The sequence below is a fragment of the Malaclemys terrapin genome, chromosome 1, assembly GCF_027887155.1.
Source record: "Malaclemys terrapin pileata isolate rMalTer1 chromosome 1, rMalTer1.hap1, whole genome shotgun sequence".
In the NCBI taxonomy this organism is placed as follows: domain Eukaryota; kingdom Metazoa; phylum Chordata; order Testudines; family Emydidae; genus Malaclemys; species Malaclemys terrapin.
This window is the reverse complement of record NC_071505.1, coordinates 262,115,402-262,136,334: the sequence shown is the minus strand read 5'-3', so window position 1 is coordinate 262,136,334 and position 20,933 is coordinate 262,115,402. Positions and strand designations below refer to the sequence as shown.

At 43.0% G+C, this 20,933-nt stretch overlaps 1 protein-coding gene across 3 annotated transcripts in view; it reads right to left on the bottom strand.

Moving 5' to 3' along the window:
* The window catches only part of DNAJC3 (DnaJ heat shock protein family (Hsp40) member C3), a 69,745-nt gene extending 53,781 nt beyond the window's left edge, over nucleotides 1-15,964 (bottom strand). The window contains exons 1-2 of one of the 3 annotated variants that reach the window (XM_054012216.1): nucleotides 15,860-15,964; nucleotides 4,628-4,738 (exon numbers count right to left, since the gene is read on the bottom strand). In XM_054012216.1, the coding sequence (XP_053868191.1) occupies nucleotides 4,628-4,694 (67 nt within the window). In that variant the 5' untranslated portion in view covers nucleotides 4,695-4,738; nucleotides 15,860-15,964. Of the gene's footprint in view, nucleotides 1-4,627; nucleotides 4,739-15,720 lie in introns of all 3 variants that reach the window. The other 2 variants (XM_054012210.1, XM_054012224.1) reach the window with 2 other exon arrangements.
* Nucleotides 15,965-20,933: the final 4,969 nt, after the last annotated feature.

The window sequence follows — 20,933 nt, the reverse complement described above, 5'->3', positions numbered from 1 at the left end:
GTGACTCTGCGGCTCCATTCCAGTGTTCTTTGACAACGCTGTTCAGCATACGTTCACTCTTGTTTGAATCCCACCATGCTGACCAGCTTTGGAAACCCATTTGAGCAACTTCTGGGCACATTTCTCTGAAAGGATACAGGAAAATAATGCAATGCCCTGAGATGAGGATAATAGTGATGGGACCACAGTCTACTCACTAGTAAACTGTATCTTCTACTTCTAAAGGACACTAAACTTTTTAATGTATTGTTAAATCAAATCCAGGGTTTGGATACAAGAATAAAAGCTGAAGCACAAAATAGATATGTATGACCCTCACTTAGTAGATCTTAAGGGTAAAATGCAAAGTTTAGCAAATGACTCTAAGAACACTGTTGTAAAACTTCAAAGCATGCAATTGAGCTTCATAGCTTACCTGTTATCAGCAGTATTCCAGATGCTGTCTTACCAAGGAGAGATTTTCTCCTTTTCCTTCTACAATCATTTGTCTACCAAAGTGGAAAAATGACAGCAGTCTAAAGGTTACTTACTTTCTACCTTGATGATGAAGGCCACACTCTGCACTAGTGCTATGGACTTCTACATTTATTTTGATTATCCAAAACAAAATAGTCATCAGTTACCACAGACTACATATCCCATTACAAAATTAGATTATGTAAAAAATCTAGAGCTTAAGTTATACACATAATTCTTACACCTAGCAAAATACACTATTCACACACCCAAAATATTAAAGGTTAAAACAACCCAGGCAGGAGAGAGCTGCCCCACCAAGTTTTGTTCCATGACCAGATACAAAACTTCTGGCAGCAGCAGATGGTTTTGTCTCAGAGTCCCCAGTACAGCAATGAATAGCTCTGATATCCACAGAGAGAACACAATCAGTCACAGCCTGAAGGATATGTTAAGATCCAGAATGGAGTAAAGCAGGAAGCAGCTTGCTTTTTACCATGTTAGATGTCTGCAACAGGAACATTGCAATGGCTGAACAAAAAAAGAAAAGAAGAAAAAAAAAAAAAAAAAAAAAAGCTATTGTCCACATTTTATTCCTGTCATCCAAAGCAAGCAAAAAGCTTGGAGAAATAAGAGGTTCTTTGCTTGTTAACAAAAAATATGCAGGTAGTCTTACTGCACCTGGCAAAGTTACCTTAAGTAATGTGTAAGTTATACTTCCCCAAAAAAATTTTAAGAAAAGTTGAAGATCCAAAAAGTACACACAATAAAAGATTTGGAAGGTGAAGATTAGGTAACTAAGCTCAAGGCTGCTCCTGTATTAGTTACTCCAATGGGATAAAATTATAAAAACAGTCATTGAGTCCTTTTTGATGGGACTCTTATCATATGAAACACAGAACGTTAACCCACTAAGCTTTAGACAACTAATCTCACACATTTAAACTTGAGTTTTGTTTTCCTTTCCAGCTAACAAATTCAAGTTTTACCCCAGTAGCAATGAAGAATTACTAACCCCTAGTCACATACAGTGAAGAGATTAGTATTAATGTCACTACATATTTCAAAACAAACCCAATAGAAGTTTAAATTCACTTATAACCATGAAGTGTAATTGGATGGTATAATCTAGAATTAAAGTTTCCCCACTCTCCTACTTTGATGAATGATAGTTTATCCAAACCAAACTGAAAGCAAATACTAACAGCCAACAATATTTAGACACACATGCTGTCTGCACACTCTTGCATGTAGTCCTGAATGAAAATTAAAATCTCAAGTCTGATATTACTGCAAGTGCACACATGGATATTTATTCTTTTCACAATCACAAAATTCTACATTTTGTTATATTGTGTAATTAATTCCATTTGGAAAAGTCTGAGTGGAAAACTGTAGTATGCATTCATCCTATACAATAGTGTGAATAACATGAAAATCAGACATTGGCAGCAGGGAAGAACAGAACTAACAGTAGGGTGACTATATTTCCCTATGCTGAATATGGGACACCTGGTAAAATTACTAGTATTCAAGCAAGTTCAACAGCAATCAGAACTATGTAGTACAAACATTCAAATTAACATGAAGTTGACTGAACCTCTTAAAAAGCAATACTGCCTAGTTGGATTCTTTTTATTTATCTTATCTTTAAGGCTTTAGGGTTCACACACACCCATCCCCCCCCCCCCCCCCACACACACACACACGGGGAGAGCTAACACCTCCAGGCTGCTGTTGGCCACCGACATAACCCAGCCTCCCCGTCTACAGCGCAGGCAGGAAGGGATTAAGCCCTAAGGATGCATTGTGCATCAGGGCCCAGGGAACCTGACTGCAGGGGTGTCATAACTATAAAGGGAAGGGTAACAGCTGTCCTGTGTACAGTACTATAAAATCCCTCCTGGCCAGAGACTCCAAAATCCTTTTCCCTGTAAAGGGTTAAGAAGCTCAGGTAACCTGGCTGGCATCTGACCTAAAGGACCAATAAGGGGACAAGATACTTTCAAATCTTGGGGGGGGTGGAGGGGGGGAGAGAAGGCTTTTGTTTGTGTTCTTTGTTTGGGAGTGTGTTCGTTCTCAGGACTGAGAGGGACCAGACATCAATCCAGGTTCTCCACATCTTTCTAAACAAGTCTCTCCTATTCCAAACTTGTAAGTAAATAGCCAGGCAAGGCGTGTTAGTTTTCCTTTGTTTTCTCAACTTGTAAATGTACCTTTTTACTAGAGTGTTTATCTTTGTTTGCTATACTTTGAACCTAAGACTAGAGGGGAGTCCTCTGAGCTCTTTAAGTTTGATTACCCTGTAAGGTTAATTTCCATACTGATTTTACAGAGATGATTTTTACTTTTGTCTTTAATTAAAAGCCTTCTTTTTAAGAACCTGATTGATTTTCCTTGTTTTAAGATCCAAGGGGTTTGGATCTTGATTCACCAGGAGTTGGTGGGAGGAAGGAGGGGGGATGGTTAATTTCTCCTTGTTTTAAGATCCAAGGGGTTTGGATCTTGATTCACCAGGAAATTGGTGAAGGTTTTTTCAAGACTTCCCAGGAAGGGAATCCATTGAAATGGTGGCAGCGGAACCAGAGCTAAGCTGGTAGTTAAGCTTAGAAGTTTTCATGCAGGCCCCTACATTTGTACCCTAAAGTTCAAAGCGGGGATCCAACCTTGACAAGGGGCTTCAGCAAACCTGGCCAGAGAGGTGGCTCAGCAGTGGAGGGTGCCTAGGGGATGGAGCAGCCCCGCGCTCCCTAAGGGCATGACCCAGGGTGGCAGGGTGCAGGTAAGAGGGTGCTAAGCCCCTCCCCCAGGTGCTGCTGTTGAACCTGCCGGGTCGGGGCGCGAACAGTCTGGGAAATGCTTCCCCACTCCCTCCCTCTCCCCTGCCACTCCAGAGCTTAGCTGAGGGGTGGGGAGGCTCCCCCATGCCAGCGCTGTGCGGGGCTTTGGCACATGCAGGGCTCGGCTCCTCCTGGCCAGCGCCCTGGGCCAAAGGGTCTTGAGTTTTCCCGGGGCGCCGGCCCAGCCAGAGCTAATGGGGGAAGGAAGGAGCCTGCTGGCCAGGGTATTGGTGAGCTGAGCATTCCAACCAGGGGCTGGTTCTCCACACAGTGCTGGGAGCAGGACACACCCCGCCAGGGGAGCTATGGAGGAGCAGGGGGGCTGGGGTTTAAAGGGGCAAAGCATGGAGAAGACAGCAAGAGGGGGATCATGTAAAAGGCTGACGGGTGAGCAGCAGAGATGACATGTAACCAGCTGGTGCCTGCCTGCACTCACCAGCCATCGCAGCTTGCAACAGCCAACCAGAAACAGTTACAGTTTCTCTTAAATCAGGAAGATTACCCCACCCAAGGAATATGTACTATTTTTAAAAGGTATGTAATTGATTTTTTTATGGGGCTGGAGGGGAGGGTAGAGGAAGAAAACAGGGATAAGTTCCTCCCCATCTCACCCCACCTTCCCAAACAGCGCCCCCCCCCCCCTTTTTTTTGTTAACTTGGTTTTCTTTTCTAATCTTGAAAAGACAATAGCAGGGACATGTTATCAGATTATACCCAGGGTGCCCAACCTAAGGCCCATGGACCATACAAGGCCAACAGCCTGCTTCAAAACAATATACTAACAGCAGATTCTTTAGCATTTTGTCATCATGTTTATACAAGTGGGTAAACAGACAGTACTGTACCTAGAAACAGCCGATCTAAATACATGCAAAACAAGCTGCACTTAAAACATAAATCAATACAGATGAGTAAATCTTATTAAAATATGTAAAAACTGTTTGGCCTACACAACATTGTGCTTAGGTTTATGTGCCCTCCTATGTAATACAGTTGGGCACCACTGGATTATACTAATCCAGGTGGTTACAAACAGTTTGCCTCATGCTTTGCAACACCTCCCAGGCTTGGTGTTCACATACTCTATGGCTGTTCTAGGTTTGAGCTCTGATCCTGGAATTTTCCACACCCATGTGGGGTCCCATTTGCTGCATCCATGAGGTCAGTAGGGCTCCATGTAGTCCCACATGGGCATGGCAGTCCACCCACACATTGTGAATTGGGGGCTTATTAATTAAGCCAATTATGAGGAAGAGTGAAGGATAGAGCATTTCAATACAAAAATCCTGCACCACAAGCACAGTCAAATAATTTTATCTTCAGATACACACCTATAGCAGCATGGAAGTGAGACAAGGCATCAGCTAGCTGTCCAGCTGCCAATAACTTCTTGCCCATTTCAAGTTGTTTTTCTACTTCAGCATTTATTCCACATTCGACTCCTAAAATAGAAGGGTCAACATTTTTAATCACAGTTTTGAGTCTAGCAAAGTTGACACTACCAAAAAAGGTTGGATAGTGTTCTCTCTCTCCCTCCCTCCATAATACATAAAAATCATAAGGGACAGTTCATAGTTTGTTACCAGGCAAGAGCTCCCTACCCGAAAAATATATGGCTGATACAGAAGCACATGAAAACAATATGCTACATTTCTCAATACTGAGACAACATTCAGCTTCCTTTCAGACTTAACTCTTCTGCCCCTTCACCCCAAAGATCTAGTTATAATGAAGAAAGTCTAAATACTGTAAGCCACCATTTTAAAAGCAGTTGTTGAATATGCATCACTAACTACATTCTACCTAGCTTTTGCACATACAAGATTCGCTACATCCAAATAAGGTAGCAAAATACATTGTCCTCTTCTGTTGTATTTAGGATTTTAATTACAAGGATCACATACTGTGCATAACAGAATAAACATGAGCAGTTATTTTTTAATATTAAATTTAGTTCAATAACCTGATCACGAAAGCGTGAGGGATAACTTCGTATTCTCTTCATTGAGTGTCCACACAGAAATTTTTGAAGTTCCCTTTAACTTTATTTCATGCTCTTTTATTTAAGGATCTTTACAAATTCAAGTCCTAAATACAGGTTCTCATGCATATTTTGATATTATAAATGGAATTTAAACAAACACTGAAGAGAATAGTGTTTCATATTCCAAGACAAACTCTTTGCCAGGAGTCACACTTTCCATATGTAATATTCAAGTACAGTAACTCCTATAGAGCAAGGTTGTACAAGAGACCTGTCAGCCCCTAGTGTTTTATGAAACGTGAACAAAGCCAAGCACTTTCCATCACCTAGGCAGTATAATTATTACAGTATAATCTGAGTTTATAATGGTTATTGCTGCAGAGATTCTGCATCTAATCCTGCTTCCATTGAAATCAATGGTGAAACGCCAATCAACTGCATGGTGCGGGATCAAGCCCAGCACGTGTAGTGGTGAAACGCATTTCCTTACATCATTTTTAAATGTGATTCCTTTTAATTTAATTGACTGTCCCTTATTCTTCTATCTTTAGAAAAGGTTTAGACATCTGTATGTATGTATGGTATCCACAGCTACATAAGAGAGGCTTTAGAACATGAGGAAAATTAAACACTAATGTTTCAGGGCATAAGAATATCTGGCAAGAATGGGGAGAAACTTCCCTTCTGAGCAAGTTATTTCATAATTATTAGCCACACAATTTCTTGTGCCCTCCTCTGGAACATCCGACACTAGGCAGTTTCAGAGACAGGATGTAGCACTGGATGAACAAGTGGTCAGAGCCAGTATGGCAATTTCTAAAGTGGAACAATGGCTGTTCTCTCAAAATGTGGAGCAGAGAAAAGGAGAGAGGAGTCTCTTGGAGAGAAGAGCCACTCTATTTAAAAAACAAGATTTGGGCCTCTTTGTAAACTGACTTTCTGCAAACCAGATCATCAACTGGGAATATGGGCTGTGCTTCCTCATTACGCTGCTGAAGTAGCTCCACTCCATGGCTCTTTCCAGCTGATCCCCTCCTACCAACAAATCTCCTGTCTCTATCTGGTCACTGAGAAAACTTCACTGGCCTGAAATACTACCTCAAAAAAACTGACACCTCAAACATATCACTAGATAAGAAAACTACATGTATGTCCGACACTCAGCTGGGGCTTCCAGACAGGTGGGCCTGTCAACAAAGGCAGGGTTCTGATGTCACTGCAGTATCAAGCAGATGCTGGGTCAACTGGAAGAAGGTTCTTAAACTATAAATACCTGCTGCAGCAGCAAATGGTACAGAGACAATTTGTGAGAGTGAGTCACTTGTACAGAATGTCCCACTTCAAATTTGCTTTAGTGTGAAAGCCCTTTTTGAAAAGTCAGATATTCTACTGGATCACATTTCATTTCAACTGAGGTCAAAAGACAGTTTTGGCTATGGACCACAGCAGAATCAAACAAACAGCACTGAAATTAACATACATTCATTGACAATAAAACTACACTGGCAGCAGGTCAGGTATTCAACTGCATAACAAATAGGATCCTTCACAATAACACAGCTCTAAATGGAGACAGCACTTTTCAGAGCCTCCCGTCCCTTGTCCTCACACTTCAATTTTGTTTGTGTGAGGAACACAACATTTCTCTACCAGATTTATCCTTTCTAATTTAGAAAAGATTGATTTCTCTTTGTCTTTGGAATGGTGCTTGAATCTGAACCAGCTTTCTTCACTTCCTTGTTCCTAATTCAGCATCAATCATGTCAGTAGAGCTACAAGAATAGAGTTTATACAATAAGACTTACTTGTTCTGGGTAGTATCTTTCATATAAAGTGTCCCAAAATAATTTTAAGAAGAGTTATATAATACAATTCCAGCTATCATGGCAGGGAGAGGCAAATTAAAAGAAATAGACAAGGGAAATCAAATCTATTCAAGGAGAAATATAAGAAGGCTGTTCCAAATGCAGGAAATGTGAAGGACAGTCCCCTACAGTAACCATACTGTCAGAAGCGACAGAGGAGCCCAGTACTAGATGAGCAGAAGGAACTTCGATGGGGAGAGGAAAAACAAGATATGAAACATGGAGAAGCAAATCCAGAGTGTTTTATAAATCAAAGGAGACAATTCTGAACTGGATTCTAAAATGGGAAGTCAGTGAAATTGTTTGAGAATGGGGTTGATATGATCATTCTTTGTATACCTGAGAAAAACCGTGCAGCATTACATAAATGCAGAAGTTTGCGGAACTTGGGGAGACTATCAAGAAGAGACATGCAGTAATATAGCATACAGAAGATGAAGGCATGCACAAGGACTTCAGCAGAGTTAAACTGAAAGAAGCAGCACATACACCAATGCTGTCAAGATTTTGAAAGGAACAGATATGAGATGTGGTGATGGAGAATTACACCAAGAATAGTACAATAGAAGCAAATGAAAGTTCTGAGCAGGGACAGCCACACCCAAAGTAAAGTCCCCAAAGCCTGAAGCCAAGGAGTTTGGAGTGTGGGAGGGGGCTCGGGGCTGGGGCATGGGGTTGGGGCGTGGGAGGGGGTTCAGGGTGTGGGCTCTGGGCAGCGCTTACCTCAGGCAGCCCCAGCATTTCCAGGGGACGAGGAAGTCTGTGTGGCTCCCGGGAAGCGGCAGCATGTCCCTCTGGGTCCCAGCCAATGGTAGCTGTGGAGCCAGTGCTCGGGGCGGCACCTGTGGACGGGGGCAGCACACAGAGTCCCTCTGGCTGCCCCTCCACCTAGGAGACGGAGAGACATACTGCCGCTTCCCGGGAGCCACGCAGAGCCACCAGGCATGGAGCCTGCCTGCCCCACTGCGGCCAACCAGACTTTTAGTGGCCTGGTCAGCTGTGCTGACGGGAGCTGCCAAGGTCCCTATTCAACTGAGCATTCCGGTTGAAAACCAGACGCCTGGCAACCCTACCTGCAAGAAGCTAAGCATCATAGCGCAATCAGCTCCATAAGGGGGTGGGGAAAGGGGACACAGAATGGAACCGTTAGTGCCTACTGTGACAGATATGGAGCAGCTGTATAATAATTTTTGAATACCATATGCTGACTTGGTTACTGGGATGTTTTCTGTGTGTATACATTGGTTTCGTTTAATAATGTGCTGTAAGGAAACAATGGCCCAAGACAAGCCACCCAAGGTAAAAACTGGAGGATTGTTATGAGACAGTGGAAGAGTTATTGGCTCTGAGGAGTCTGATTCGCTCTCTTGCTGAGCTTACTACACCGGTTTGGTCCAGATGGACAAAAGCCCAGGAACTGATAGTAATTAAGATTCTGGCTGGATAAAGACTAACTGACAGACAGACGCACACACACACTCGCTCGCTCTCCTGCTCCCTACCTCTCCCCCTGGGTAAGGCAGTAATTGGCAAGATGTTGGAGGGGAACAGAATGACATCCAGGACCCTCTGGGGTGTCTGAAAAAAGCTAGATGTGACTAGGCTACCATCAGGGAATGGTAAGCCTATACTTAAGATAGTTCATGAGCTTGTCTATTTGCTGTTTTTTAATCATTTTTTCTAATTGTTTAATTTTAACAGTGGAACAAAGCAATGTTTTGATTTGTAAGATGGCTGTCTTGTCACTATATGCAGCACTGGCCACAGACTTGAAGGGAAGGACTGCAGGTGCCAAACCCAGTTGCACCTGCATCGTAAGCATGGCTGATAGGGTAGCTGAGGCCAAACTAAGTAAGAGTGGGAGAATTGCAGAATTCCACCCAAAGAGAGGTAAAAGCACCAGGCCTGATAGCTGAGGAGATGGACTCAGATACAGAAGGCAACAGAGGTGCAATTAGCCCTGTAACCCTGACAGTACTGTTTATTTCTACCTGTTTTAGCTCAAGAAATGAAATATTAGGTTTCCTGGTAGTTATATCCTGGGAGCAGAGTTAGAATGACTGATGTACAATATACAATCTTTAGCATATACAAACTTGAAAATCCCCTAAATCTCTATGTATAACCTTAAGAGGGACTCAGGTTGAAATCTAGTCAGTTTAAAAAAAAAATTAAAAAACAAAAAGAAGAACAGGAGTACTTGTGGCACCTTAGAGACTAACAAATTTATTAGAGCATAAGCTTTCGTGGACTACAGCCCACTTCTTCGGATGCATCCGAAGAAGTGGGCTGTAGTCCACGAAAGCTTATGCTCTAATAAATTTGTTAGTCTCTAAGGTGCCACAAGTACTCCTGTTCTTCTTTTTGCGGATACAGACTAACACGGCTGTTACTCTGAAAATTAAAAAACAGTTTCACGTGTTTGAGTCTCCCTACTGAGTTTGTGATATTTCCAAAGCATTTTTCTTTTTTTTTTTTTCCTTCTTCCAAAATGTACCTTTCTTCACCGTGGCATGTGAAAGGCCCATGCAAACAACAAGGGAAGTTATGTGACTATACAAAGGAAACAGTGAAGTTGACTGTACACAAAGTAAGAGGCCATAAAAATAAAGAAAATACGTATACATCTTCAGTAACACTAATCTAAGTTGATACATGGAACTATAAAAGGTTTAAAGAATTTTACATGGAAGTGTGATGTTTAAAGTGACAGTCTGACATTTTGCTATTAACTGCTGATTTTTTTCTAATGTTTCTACATATTGCAGAAAGTTTTTTTGAGGGGAAACTCTAGTGTGTATAGAGCAGGAAGAGGAGTGCCCACCACAAGGAGCTTTCAAAAGTGGCACAAAGGTGCTCACCAACTGTGCAGTGTAAATATCTGGGCTTGGTCCTGAGCCAGGGTCTGGAACCCTCCCACCTTCACAGAGCCCTGCCCCTACTCAAGTAAGTCTGCCTTTCAGTAGCAGCGAGGCACAGCTAGCTACAGCAGCAGCAGCTGTACTGCTTCTAAAAGCAATTAGGCAAAGGAGGTTTGGGAAGGGAGGAGACTGAGAAAGGAACATCTGTGCCACTCACTAAGAATATGGAGCAACTTTGGATACTAGCAACGGAGGAGAAATCCCCTCCACTCCCAAAAATGGAAGTGACGGGGGGGAAGGGGAAGGAGACAAAAGAAAGTCATCAGTGACGCTCCTTCCCCTCCATAATCTGCAGCACCCTGGGATCAGTGAGAGAAATTTAGTGAGAGGGGAAGGAAAAAGGAGGGTGGTAAGGAGAAGCAGTTCCCAGAAGCTTAGCGCAGAGTGAAGCCAGCTCTGAGTGCTAAGCTGCCTGTAGAGCTGGCCCATCTTTTCTCCCACTCCTTATGACCCATTTGCTTCGCTACTTGGATGGAGGAACAGAAGAGAAACAGGGCTTTTCCATCTATTCCTCTCTTCCCAACTCTAGCTTGGGGTGGACAAATATCTTTGATCCAAGAGGCTTTAATTTGTCACAAGGCCCCTGTGCTGGAGAAGTCAGGGAACGGGTAACAGGGGATGGATCACTTGATGATTCTATTCTGTTCTATTCATTACCTCTGGGGCACCTGGCATTGGCCACTGTCAGAAGACAAGATACTAGGCTAGATGGACCTTTGGTTTGACCCAGTATGGCCGTTCTTATGTTCTTAAGTCAGAAGAATTCCAAAGGAAGACTGGGGCTCATTTTCAATCAGATACTAGAACACTAGGGAAATGGCAGTGCAGAACCTCCAAAAGTTCTGGAACCTTTTCATAACCCGGAGATAGACATCTGAGGTACAATACCAGCAGCCATGTCAGACTTTAGGTTAAAATATGCTCCTTTGTCCTACAGATTCTTACACAGCTAATATGAATTTCTACAGCAAGTTAACAAGTTGCAAAGGGAACTTTTTAAAAGTCACAGTTCAATGACTGGTGGTACCAAAAAGTATTAGGTGTGAAATTAGAAACTTATGAATTGGAGGCACATGCACTGACTGACTTCCTTGGAAGATGAGCTGGTGAAATAGTAATTTTTTTTAACCAGTTCTAATAGTAAACTCCAGCATCATCTCTTTCCCCAAACTAAGTACCCTTCTCCAAGAGAATCCCATAAACTCCCCTTAAAATCAGGGAGATTGTTGTGACGGTCACCCCATAAGACTTTATGGAAATATGCTTATGAATGTATATATGACATAACTGGAATATGTTTGATGCTACATATGCCATGTAACATATCTCTGTAAACGTTATGATCTACTGAATCTATTCATCCTATTTTATGCATGTATCATTTTTGTATTTGAAGTTATGAATATTTGCTGTGTACTTGCTTGATTTTTAAGTAGTCTTAGTAAAGCATAAAGAAGAACAGGAGTACTTGTGGCACCTTAGAGACTAACAAATTTATTAGAGCATAAGCTTTCGTGGACTACAGCCCACTTCTTCGGATGCATATAGAATGGAACATATATTGAGGAGATATATATACACACATACAGAGAGCATAAACAGGTGGGAGTTGTCTTACCAACTCTGAGAGGCCAATTAATTAAGAGAAAAAAAAAACTTTTCAAGTGATAATCAAGGAACCTATCCTTGTAACAAACCCCGATGCCAACTCTGTCCACATATCTATTCAAGTGACATCATCATAGGACCTAATCACATCAGCCATACCATCAGGGGCTCGTTCACCTGCACATCTACCAATGTGATATATGCCATCATGTGCCAGCAATGCCCCTCTGCCATGTACATTGGCCAAACCGGACAGTCTCTACGCAAAAGAATTAATGGACACAAATCTGACATCAGGAATCAAAATACTCAAAAAACAGTGGGAGAACACTTTAACCTGTCTGGTCATTCAGTGACAGACCTGCGGGTGGCTATATTACAACAGAAAAACTTCAAAAACAGACTCCAAAGAGAGACTGCTGAGCTAGAATTGATATGCAAACTAGACACAATCAACTCCGGTTTGAATAAGGACTGGGAATGGCTGAGCCATTACAAACGTTGACTCTATCTCCCCTTGTAAGTACTCTCACACTTCTTATCACACTGTCTGTACTCGGCTAGCTTGATTATCACTTCAAAAGTTTTTTTTTTTTTTCCCTCTTAATTAATTGGCCTCTCAGAGTTGGTAAGACAACTCCCACCTGTTTATGCTCTCTGTATGTGTGTATATATATCTCCTCATTATATGTTCCATTCTATATGCATCCGAAGAAGTGGGCTGTAGTCCACGAAAGCTTATGCTCTAATAAATTTGTTAGTCTCTAAGGTGCCACAAGTACTCCTGTTCTTCTTTTTGCGAATACAGACTAACACGGCTGTTACTCTGAAACTTAGTAAAGCATTTGGTCAGCTCCTTGAGAAAGGAATGTGCAAATTAAGTGCCCAATCAAGAAACACTTAACGAACAATGGATCTTGGAAGACTCCAATCCACATAAGAAGTCTTCCTGGAGACAGTCAAGATAGCATGTGGGCAATGGCTGCTGCTTGTAAAAACTGAGTCATGGATGGACATGTGACTTGTCCATGTGACTCCAAAATTCCATCTTGGAGCTGGACTTTGCATAGGAGAAAGGAGGGGGTCTCCACCCACAAGAGAAGGCCCATGGGAGACCCCTCCATTTTGTCTTCAGCTGGCTCAAGAGATAGCCTCTCCACCCCCAAAGGATACCTGAAAGAAACTGGAACAATGGACAGTAACTACAGGGGGTGTGAGTGATTGCTGTACCCAGACTAGAAGGAGACTAGTCTGTAAAAGGAAGCTTACTGAACACCTCGGAGGGTGAGGTTTTATCTGTATTCCGTTTTCTTACTGTATTAGGCATAGGCTTGCATGTTTTATTTTATTTTGCTTGGTAATTCACTTTGTTCTGTCTGCTACTACTTGGAACCACTTAAATCCTACTTTCTGTATTTAATAAAATCACTTTTTACTTATTATTTAACCCAGAGTATGTATCAATACCTGGGGGGGCAAACAGCTGTGCATCTCTCTATCAGTATTATAGAGGGTGAACAATTTAGGAGTTTATACAGGGTAAAAGAGATTTATTTGGGTTTTGGACCCCATTGGGAGTTGGGCATCTGAGTGTTAAAGACAGGAACATTTCTTAAGCTGCTTTCAGTTAAGCTTGCAGTTTGTGGGACGTGGTTCAGACCTGGGACTGTGTTTCTGGCCAACAAGCGTGTCTGGCGCAACCAAGCAGGGCTCTGGAGTCCCAAGCTGGCAGGGAAAGCGGGGGCAGAAGTAGTCTTAGCGCATCAGTTGGCAGCCCCAAGGGGGTTTCTGTGATCCAAGCCATCACAATTGTGACTTAAAATGCTCCGTCTTTTCAAAGAGAGAAGAAGAGATTAACACAGCCTCTAGGAGGGTAGAAACCTCACAGTAATACACCATCCCCATTTACAAATCTCCATTTCACTATTTAACTCTTTCAGCACTACGACAAGAGTAAGAAGAAACTAAAAATGTACAATGTACATGTACAAAATGATCTACAGCTATTGAAAATGTGATTCATGTATTACATTAACCACTCATATACCAAAATAAAATATTACTTCATAAGAGATATTAAAGACATACAAATTAGAGATGAAAAAGACCTAATAGATCATATTTTGGCCATCCAAGTATCTGTAGAATTGTTCCCTATCTAGAGTGCTTTGTCCAGTTTAGGTTTAAATGACACCCTTCCCTCAGAGAACATTTCACGATCTACTAAAGCTTGCTTTTAGGAAAATATGTACAAAATTAGAAAGTAAACTTGTGACTACCAAGGCCACAATCAACAAAGCACCAAGGTCATTCATGCTCCTAGCTTCTATTTGGAAGATGAATTATCTAAAGATGCTTAAAAACAAGTACAAATGCTTAGACTGATTCGTCTGGTGTTAGTACTCTTCCTTTAACACTGCTGCAGAAGTAACTGGGGAAAAACCAATACAATCCTGCAGCATATACTTATACACTACAATGTATCTTTGCCATATTACATTCAATATTAAATTGTCATTCAGCCAGTACACTCCAGGTTTTAGACTTCTCATTTAATACAATTTTGAAGTGCATTTCTAACCTCCAGAGTGACCACAGGCCTCAGAGAGGTCTAATTCACTGAGCTGTGACAGTGAAAGTTTTTTTCCATCTCATTCATTACAAGCAATAATGCAAGTTTTGCAGGCCAAACTGTGTCTTCTGATAAATCTGTACAACCTGCTTTCAAATTATGCCCTCACAAACACCTGTGCAACCCCATTAGCTTTCCATATGATTACACAGGTGTTATTTAGGACACAATCTGAAAGTGAAAGGGTTGCACAAGTGTAGTTGGGGGAATAATTTGTTCTTCAGAACCACTATTCTTGGCAGTGATGAATGATTAAAAAAAAAAACTAACTTGATTTTCAGAGCCTAAAGCAACCTTATAAAGCTAAAAGTTAGAAAAAAGTATTTTTACTTGAAAACTGAGCAAATCGGATATGGAAATCAGTGAGACACAATGAGTATGGAACTCCATAATACCATTCTTTAAGCTAGATCCACACTTTTAAAAATCAGAAGAACAGGAGTACTTGTGGCACCTTAGAGACTTTTAAAAATCGTACAGTACCTAACAACCTATCAATTTCCCTAGTTTCTTTTGAAAACAGGTTAATAAGGACTAAGAATAGAAACCAAACTACATAAAACTGACCTTGCTGTAGTTTCACCAAAACAAAGCTACAACACAAAGCTAGATATGCCATTAATTAAATACTAGGATTTTTAAAAGCAACGATCAATGTTGATGGCTGCACTTATTTCTGGTCATCATATTTTTAATTAAAATCTATCTATTTGCATTTAGAACTTTCAGAAACAGTTATTCTTTTCAAAGTGACTGTCCACAGCCCCCCAACTAGAAAAGTTACAAACTTTTCTATTTTTTTACTGCCATAATTCTCTGGTTGTACCCAGAATTAATGACAGTGCACCTTTGACAATCACAGATTTACCTCCTTTCAATACCCACAGGCTGGCATTGCCCCCAAGCCCAGCACAGATCTGCTTTGTTTTCCCTCCCAGGTAGCATCATGCTACTGGAGCCCAGCACAGCGCTGCTGCGGTGATACTCATCAAAGCGTCAGTAGGTTAAGGGGCATACATAACACTCAAACCACTCAACGGTGTGGTTGTGGTGGTAGGTAACCCTAAGATGTGGTAATACGTGACAGCGCTCAGGGAAGTGCGGGATTCTCTGTGGTGAGCATCTGATTACATATCACTAAAAACCAAACCAAGGCACCAACTCGAACCCTTGCCTCGTCCCCTCAGCAGTCCGGCGCTGCTCCGCCCCGTGCTCACCCCACGGTACCAACCGCCCCCAAGCTCACCCACACTTCCGAGCCCCTCGTCCCAGCACCACAACATCCCCCGCACGCTGGGCAGCACCTTCCCCCGGCAGAAGACTGGCACTGCCCCGCCAGCAACAGCCCTGTCCCCTCTCCCCCGGCTGCGTGCAGCGCCGTGCACCAGCGCGAGCTCGCCCCGCAGCCCCTCACCCTCGCCGAGCAGGTCGAAGAGCACCAGCAGCAGAGGCAGCACGGCGCCCACCTGGCCGGCGCACGCGCTGGCCGACACCATAGCGATACCGCCGCGCGCGCCCTAACCCCCCGCGCGACTGCGGACCCCGCCACGCGCCTCAGGCAGGGCTCTCAACGCGGCTCCACTTCCAAGTTCGCTGGGGTGGGTCGTGGGCGCCTCCAATTGGCCGCGCCGCTGTCTGCCCCGCCCTCTTCTAGGGAAACGTGGAGAGCCCGCGGACTAGTGTCAGGCGCCGCTCCCCTGACGATACTGCGCTTGCGCGCCAGGGGCGGCCAGAGCGTGCGCAGGAGCCACAGTTGAGCCACTTTGCCCTCACCAGACAAGAGAACGTGCTCGTTCCTCGTTGAGCAAAACGTGGGCGGAATGAATGGGGGGGGGCAGGAGCGAGAGGTTTATGCATTTGCTTAGTGTGTCAATGCTTTGCAGCCCTACACAGGGATGACTCATTAAAGCTTCAATTTGGTCCACAACCTTAACTCAGTGGTACTCAGTCTTTCTTGGACCAGGACCAACAGAAAGGAAAAAAATCATCCTGAGGCCCCCACCATATCCTACAGTCATTTGAGGGGACAGGATTGTGGGATTTGGGTCCTCAGGCTGGAGAGCCATGGGTATGCCATGACCAGCTAAGGCAGTATTCCCAGCCCCAAACTCAGAAATCATGAGCCAGACACACACACCCCCTCCAACTTTCTTTTATAAAAGATATATTGTATTTTTTGGTCTATCTTGTGATTATGAACCCCATTCCCAAAGTGTGTGTGTGCGGGGGGGAGAATTAGTGTTGCCATTTGGCAACTCTCCCAATTTATTCAGGTGATTTGGCCCTGCTCCAGGAGCTCTCACTGTCTGATGGTGTAGAGCTTTCTACTTCTCACAACATCCCCAAATTCTAATTAATTAATTCTGTATCTGCCATCTGTCCATCCCCCACCCCATCAATTAATTATGCAGCCAAACTAATTAATTATTTACCTCCTGTGGCCTCATCAATTCTGCTCCCTCAGCCTCCCCCCAGATCAGTTATGCCCTCCCATCACCAAATCAATTAATTATGCACTTCCCCCCAGCCTCAGTTCTGCTCTTCTTGCAGCTCTAGGGATTTTGTAACACATCCCAGACCTAGAGAATCGGCTGCAACAGGGTCCCCCTTTTCAAGCCTCAGGGATTCTTCTCCCCTTCCTGAGCCTGGAGCTGCAGCAATAGAGAAGGGAGTGGAGCACACTGACCCATTTTGCACATCCCTGAGTTGTGGTGTTACGGATTTTTGCCATTTTGGGTTGTTGTTTTTGTTGTTGTCTTTCACCTTCTATATTTGGTTTGCCTTCTTGTATTATAGTTTGGCACCCTCTTGGAGGTGCTTGTCTTTAATTGAATATGGCTTGAACTATCCTGCCTGGTAACAAGGCAGAGGTGGGAAAGTTTGAAGGAAAAAGGGTGAGAAAGGGTCACAGGACCATGAGGTAATCTGTCTGGCAACAGGAGATATATACAAGGGACTTGCACGGTATGCTAGCTGATATCTGCTCAGGAGGCAGCCTTGGTTCAGTAGGATGATCGTCGAGAGGAAACCACTTACCTGTTCCATCGGTGAAGGCATATCTGTTCCATCCCATCAAATGGTCCTGATCCCTGGTGATGTGGTCCTCGAGGTCCCGATCCTGATTCCCTTGAATGAGAGCGAGAGAGAGGAAACGTGAGCTAACTCTATCCTGTCTAGAGCCCTTTACAGCAACGAACTGAGTAACGTTGAAACTTTTTGTTTGTCCATTTTGGTTCTAGTTGAGTCTAGGCTTCAAGCCTGCTTTTATTGTGTAAACTACCGAGCTGTTTTGTTCTGTTTGCATTTACCGCCCTGTCTATCCTTTTTCCTGCCCAGTTAATAAATCCGTCTTGGTTCATCCCTTTAAGAGTGGTTTTTTGTTGTTGTTTAATTTCCTGCTGCGACTAATAGGTGATAGTCCTGTATTCAGGGGCTCGGGCTTATTTTATAGGCAGGGATCCTTATTAAAATATCCTTCCCTAGTTTCTTCTTGTAACAATGGAGCTTTTTCTGTTCCCTCTGTGTCTCCCCTCCTGTGAGAATGGTGTCAATTGCTTCCTCTCCTTGCCCCTCCCCAAAATGCATCTGGGTTCCTGTCAGGGACCATAGGTCTAGAACTTGGGTCTACAGGATTCTTACATGCTCATAAATACCAAACTGTTACCTGGTAACAGTTGCTAGGATAAAAGCTGAAACCCAATAGTGGACTTCAGTCCTGGAACCTGACTGGCAGGATGCAGGGAGTCCTGATTGGTCCACATCTCTTATATAAATCAGCACAGGAACAAGAAGTTGTTTGTGCAACTGGTATCCACACTGCTGTGGACTGTGTGCTTTTTACAATCACTCCCCTAGTTTGACTTCCTGACTCTGGTTATCAATCTGTGGTTCTTCTCTCAAGTTTGTCTCCTGACTCTGATCTCCTGGTAATTTGACCTTCCTGACAATGGACTCTTGGTTTTCCCTCTCGCCTGTCTTGGACTCTGACCCCCTGGTTTGTGATCTGGCCTGATTCCCGACTCCAGCTTTGACCACTAGTCTTGCTTGTGACAGCTCCTGAGGGGAGTTGGGAGAGCTCTGCCTTCCTCCTGCAGCTGCTCTGATTGGCTGTTTTTCCCTAGAAGGCAGGTGAGTTGGGAAGGTAGCTAATCAGATGGTGGTGTCCCCGTCCCCCCCCCAGCAGGACTGAAATTTGGGAGAGGCCTGAACTTCTGGAGAGAGTGGTTCCAGCCCCAGCTAAAATCCTGTTGCTTGCTAGCGAGTTGTGAGAGCTGGCAACACCATATTTCTGCTGAGGTGTTTTTGAATTTTCTGTCTTCATGGATATTTGCAATAGTTCACTTTTTAGTATTATCTGCATTTAGTAGTGAGAGCTGTTCAAAGTTGATTGGCAAATATATCTCAGATGAGAAAAAGACAATCCCTATTATAGTACCACAGGTGAGGGTCTCTTACCTCTTGCTGTTGGGATTCAGCTGCTGCTGAAGTCTCCCTTGTTCTCTGTTAGCCTTCTGCCAAACTGAAAACGTCATCCCTTCTGGGGTATATTAAAGCCCACACAAAACACCACCATCACCAAGGTTTACACTAGTTCCAGTACTAGTACTGTACCACAGCAGTAACAGCAGGAAGACTAGATATTTCAAATACAATACATGTCAAGTTTTGAGCTACAGAGGAATGTGTATATTCTCTGTATGGGCCAGGGAATCTTGTGCATTGCTTCAACAAGAGGAATATAAACATCAAGATCTAGTTAGATCTTCTTGTTAAGAAGAAACAGAAAAGCCACTTCTGTGATCAGTCACTAACTCTTTCTACCAGCATGCTCTATATCCGCATCATAGCTAGGGCTCGTAGGCACTATAGTAATACTGATAATCTAGACTTCTCCCTCCAGGGGGTTACTCACCCTTCCTCTTCTGCCTTATTCTAGACTTCATGCTTAGTGTTGCCAACTCTGACTGAAACTATACCGAGAGATTTTTTTCCCCCAGCATGATGTAATGTCAATTGTACTGTACTTACTAAAATCTCCTGGACTGCTTTCAATAATCACCAAGAGATTGCAGCCGATTCCAGTAGACTCCCAGCCAATCTGGGAGGTTGGCAACCCTAGTGTGAAATAACGAAGATTCAACCTGTAAAAGTTTAAAGTATGAAACATGGAATGGGGGGGGTCTGGAAACAGATATTTAATGGGAGGGTGAAACAAGGCAGAAAAAAATCTCAGGAATCAATAGTATTAGCCCACTGGGGTTCACTCGTATTGCTCTTCCTGTTGTTCTTGCCGATGTCAGGAAGAATACCAGATATGGCACAGGGACTGTCCCATGTAAGGCTGGAGTTTTCTGGAAATTGCTACTGTCGGAGAATAACAGAGGTTCTCACTTTTTGTTTGGGTACAGCAAGTCAGATACTTTATTTTCTCTCTATCAATTGCATAGAGGGAGAGAGCTAAACAGGTCTCTCAACAGGTAAACAATTACAGCAAGCATTTATACCTTTTGTTACAGACAATAATGAGCAGCAGCTGCATTTTGTTTATACATAGGTCATTCTGATATCTTGTTTTGCTCACTAATGTAGACTCTTAGTCTACATTCCATATTATCTACACAAGGTCGCAACAACTTCTCACACAGTTCTTTCCCACTCGCCTCACACATTCCTCGCTTCTACAAATCTCGCATTATTAGGGTTACAGTTAGCCTGACTCTTGCTAACAAACTGTCATGCATTGCAATCCCCTTCCTGTCAGTTCTTTCTCTGCTTCCACACTACTATTGCTATGTTTATGGATCCATCACTAATATCTAGTATGAAATCCCAAATCAAAACTCTCAAGTCTTCTGCAAAATACTTCTGAAAAATAAACGGAAATTGCCTCCCTCTCTGGCATGTCTGAGAGTGAGGGAAGGCCCAGCAGCTGAGCTTTATTGTTGACTCAGTAAGGTCAGCTGACTGTAGCTGAAAACAAGCCTTGAAAAGCCACTTGGGCCTTAGAAAAAGAGGATTTAGTTGCAGAGAGGTCTAAAGCAGGCCCAATGTGGGGTGAGAGGGGGGAAGGGACATTTCCTCTCAAATTATTGTACAAAGGTATCCAATGTTAAGCAGTGTAGTCTTCATCCTTTCTATAGATTATAAATCACAGCAAAATACTGACATATTAGTCAAATTTTACTTTAAAAAAAATTCTTAAAATCCAGGATTTTTCTGAGGGCTTAACCAGCCCTTGGACTCCTGGAAGGTTTTGTTTACTTACTAGTGACATCCAGAGGGCCTCAAAATATCCACTTGCTCCCCTCTTTCCCAGTAATGGGACTGTAGAACTAGCATCTTCTCTTCAAACCAAAGTCTTGCTTTTTGCACTTGTTTGTGAACAGTATGAGCCCTGAGAAACTAAGTCATAGTAGAATTTTCCTAGTATAAACTGAGTAGCAGTAATTTCCTGAAGTAGAAAAAAATATACTGTAGTTTCTCTCTCAATGCAAGCGAGGGAGAGACTGAAAGAATGAAATATCGGTAACTAAAGGTGTTAAAATTGAAAAGGGAAGGGGAATTAATCAAATTGAGAATCTGACAGGACTCTTTAATATATCTGTGCTGTATGTCTGGCTCAGACCT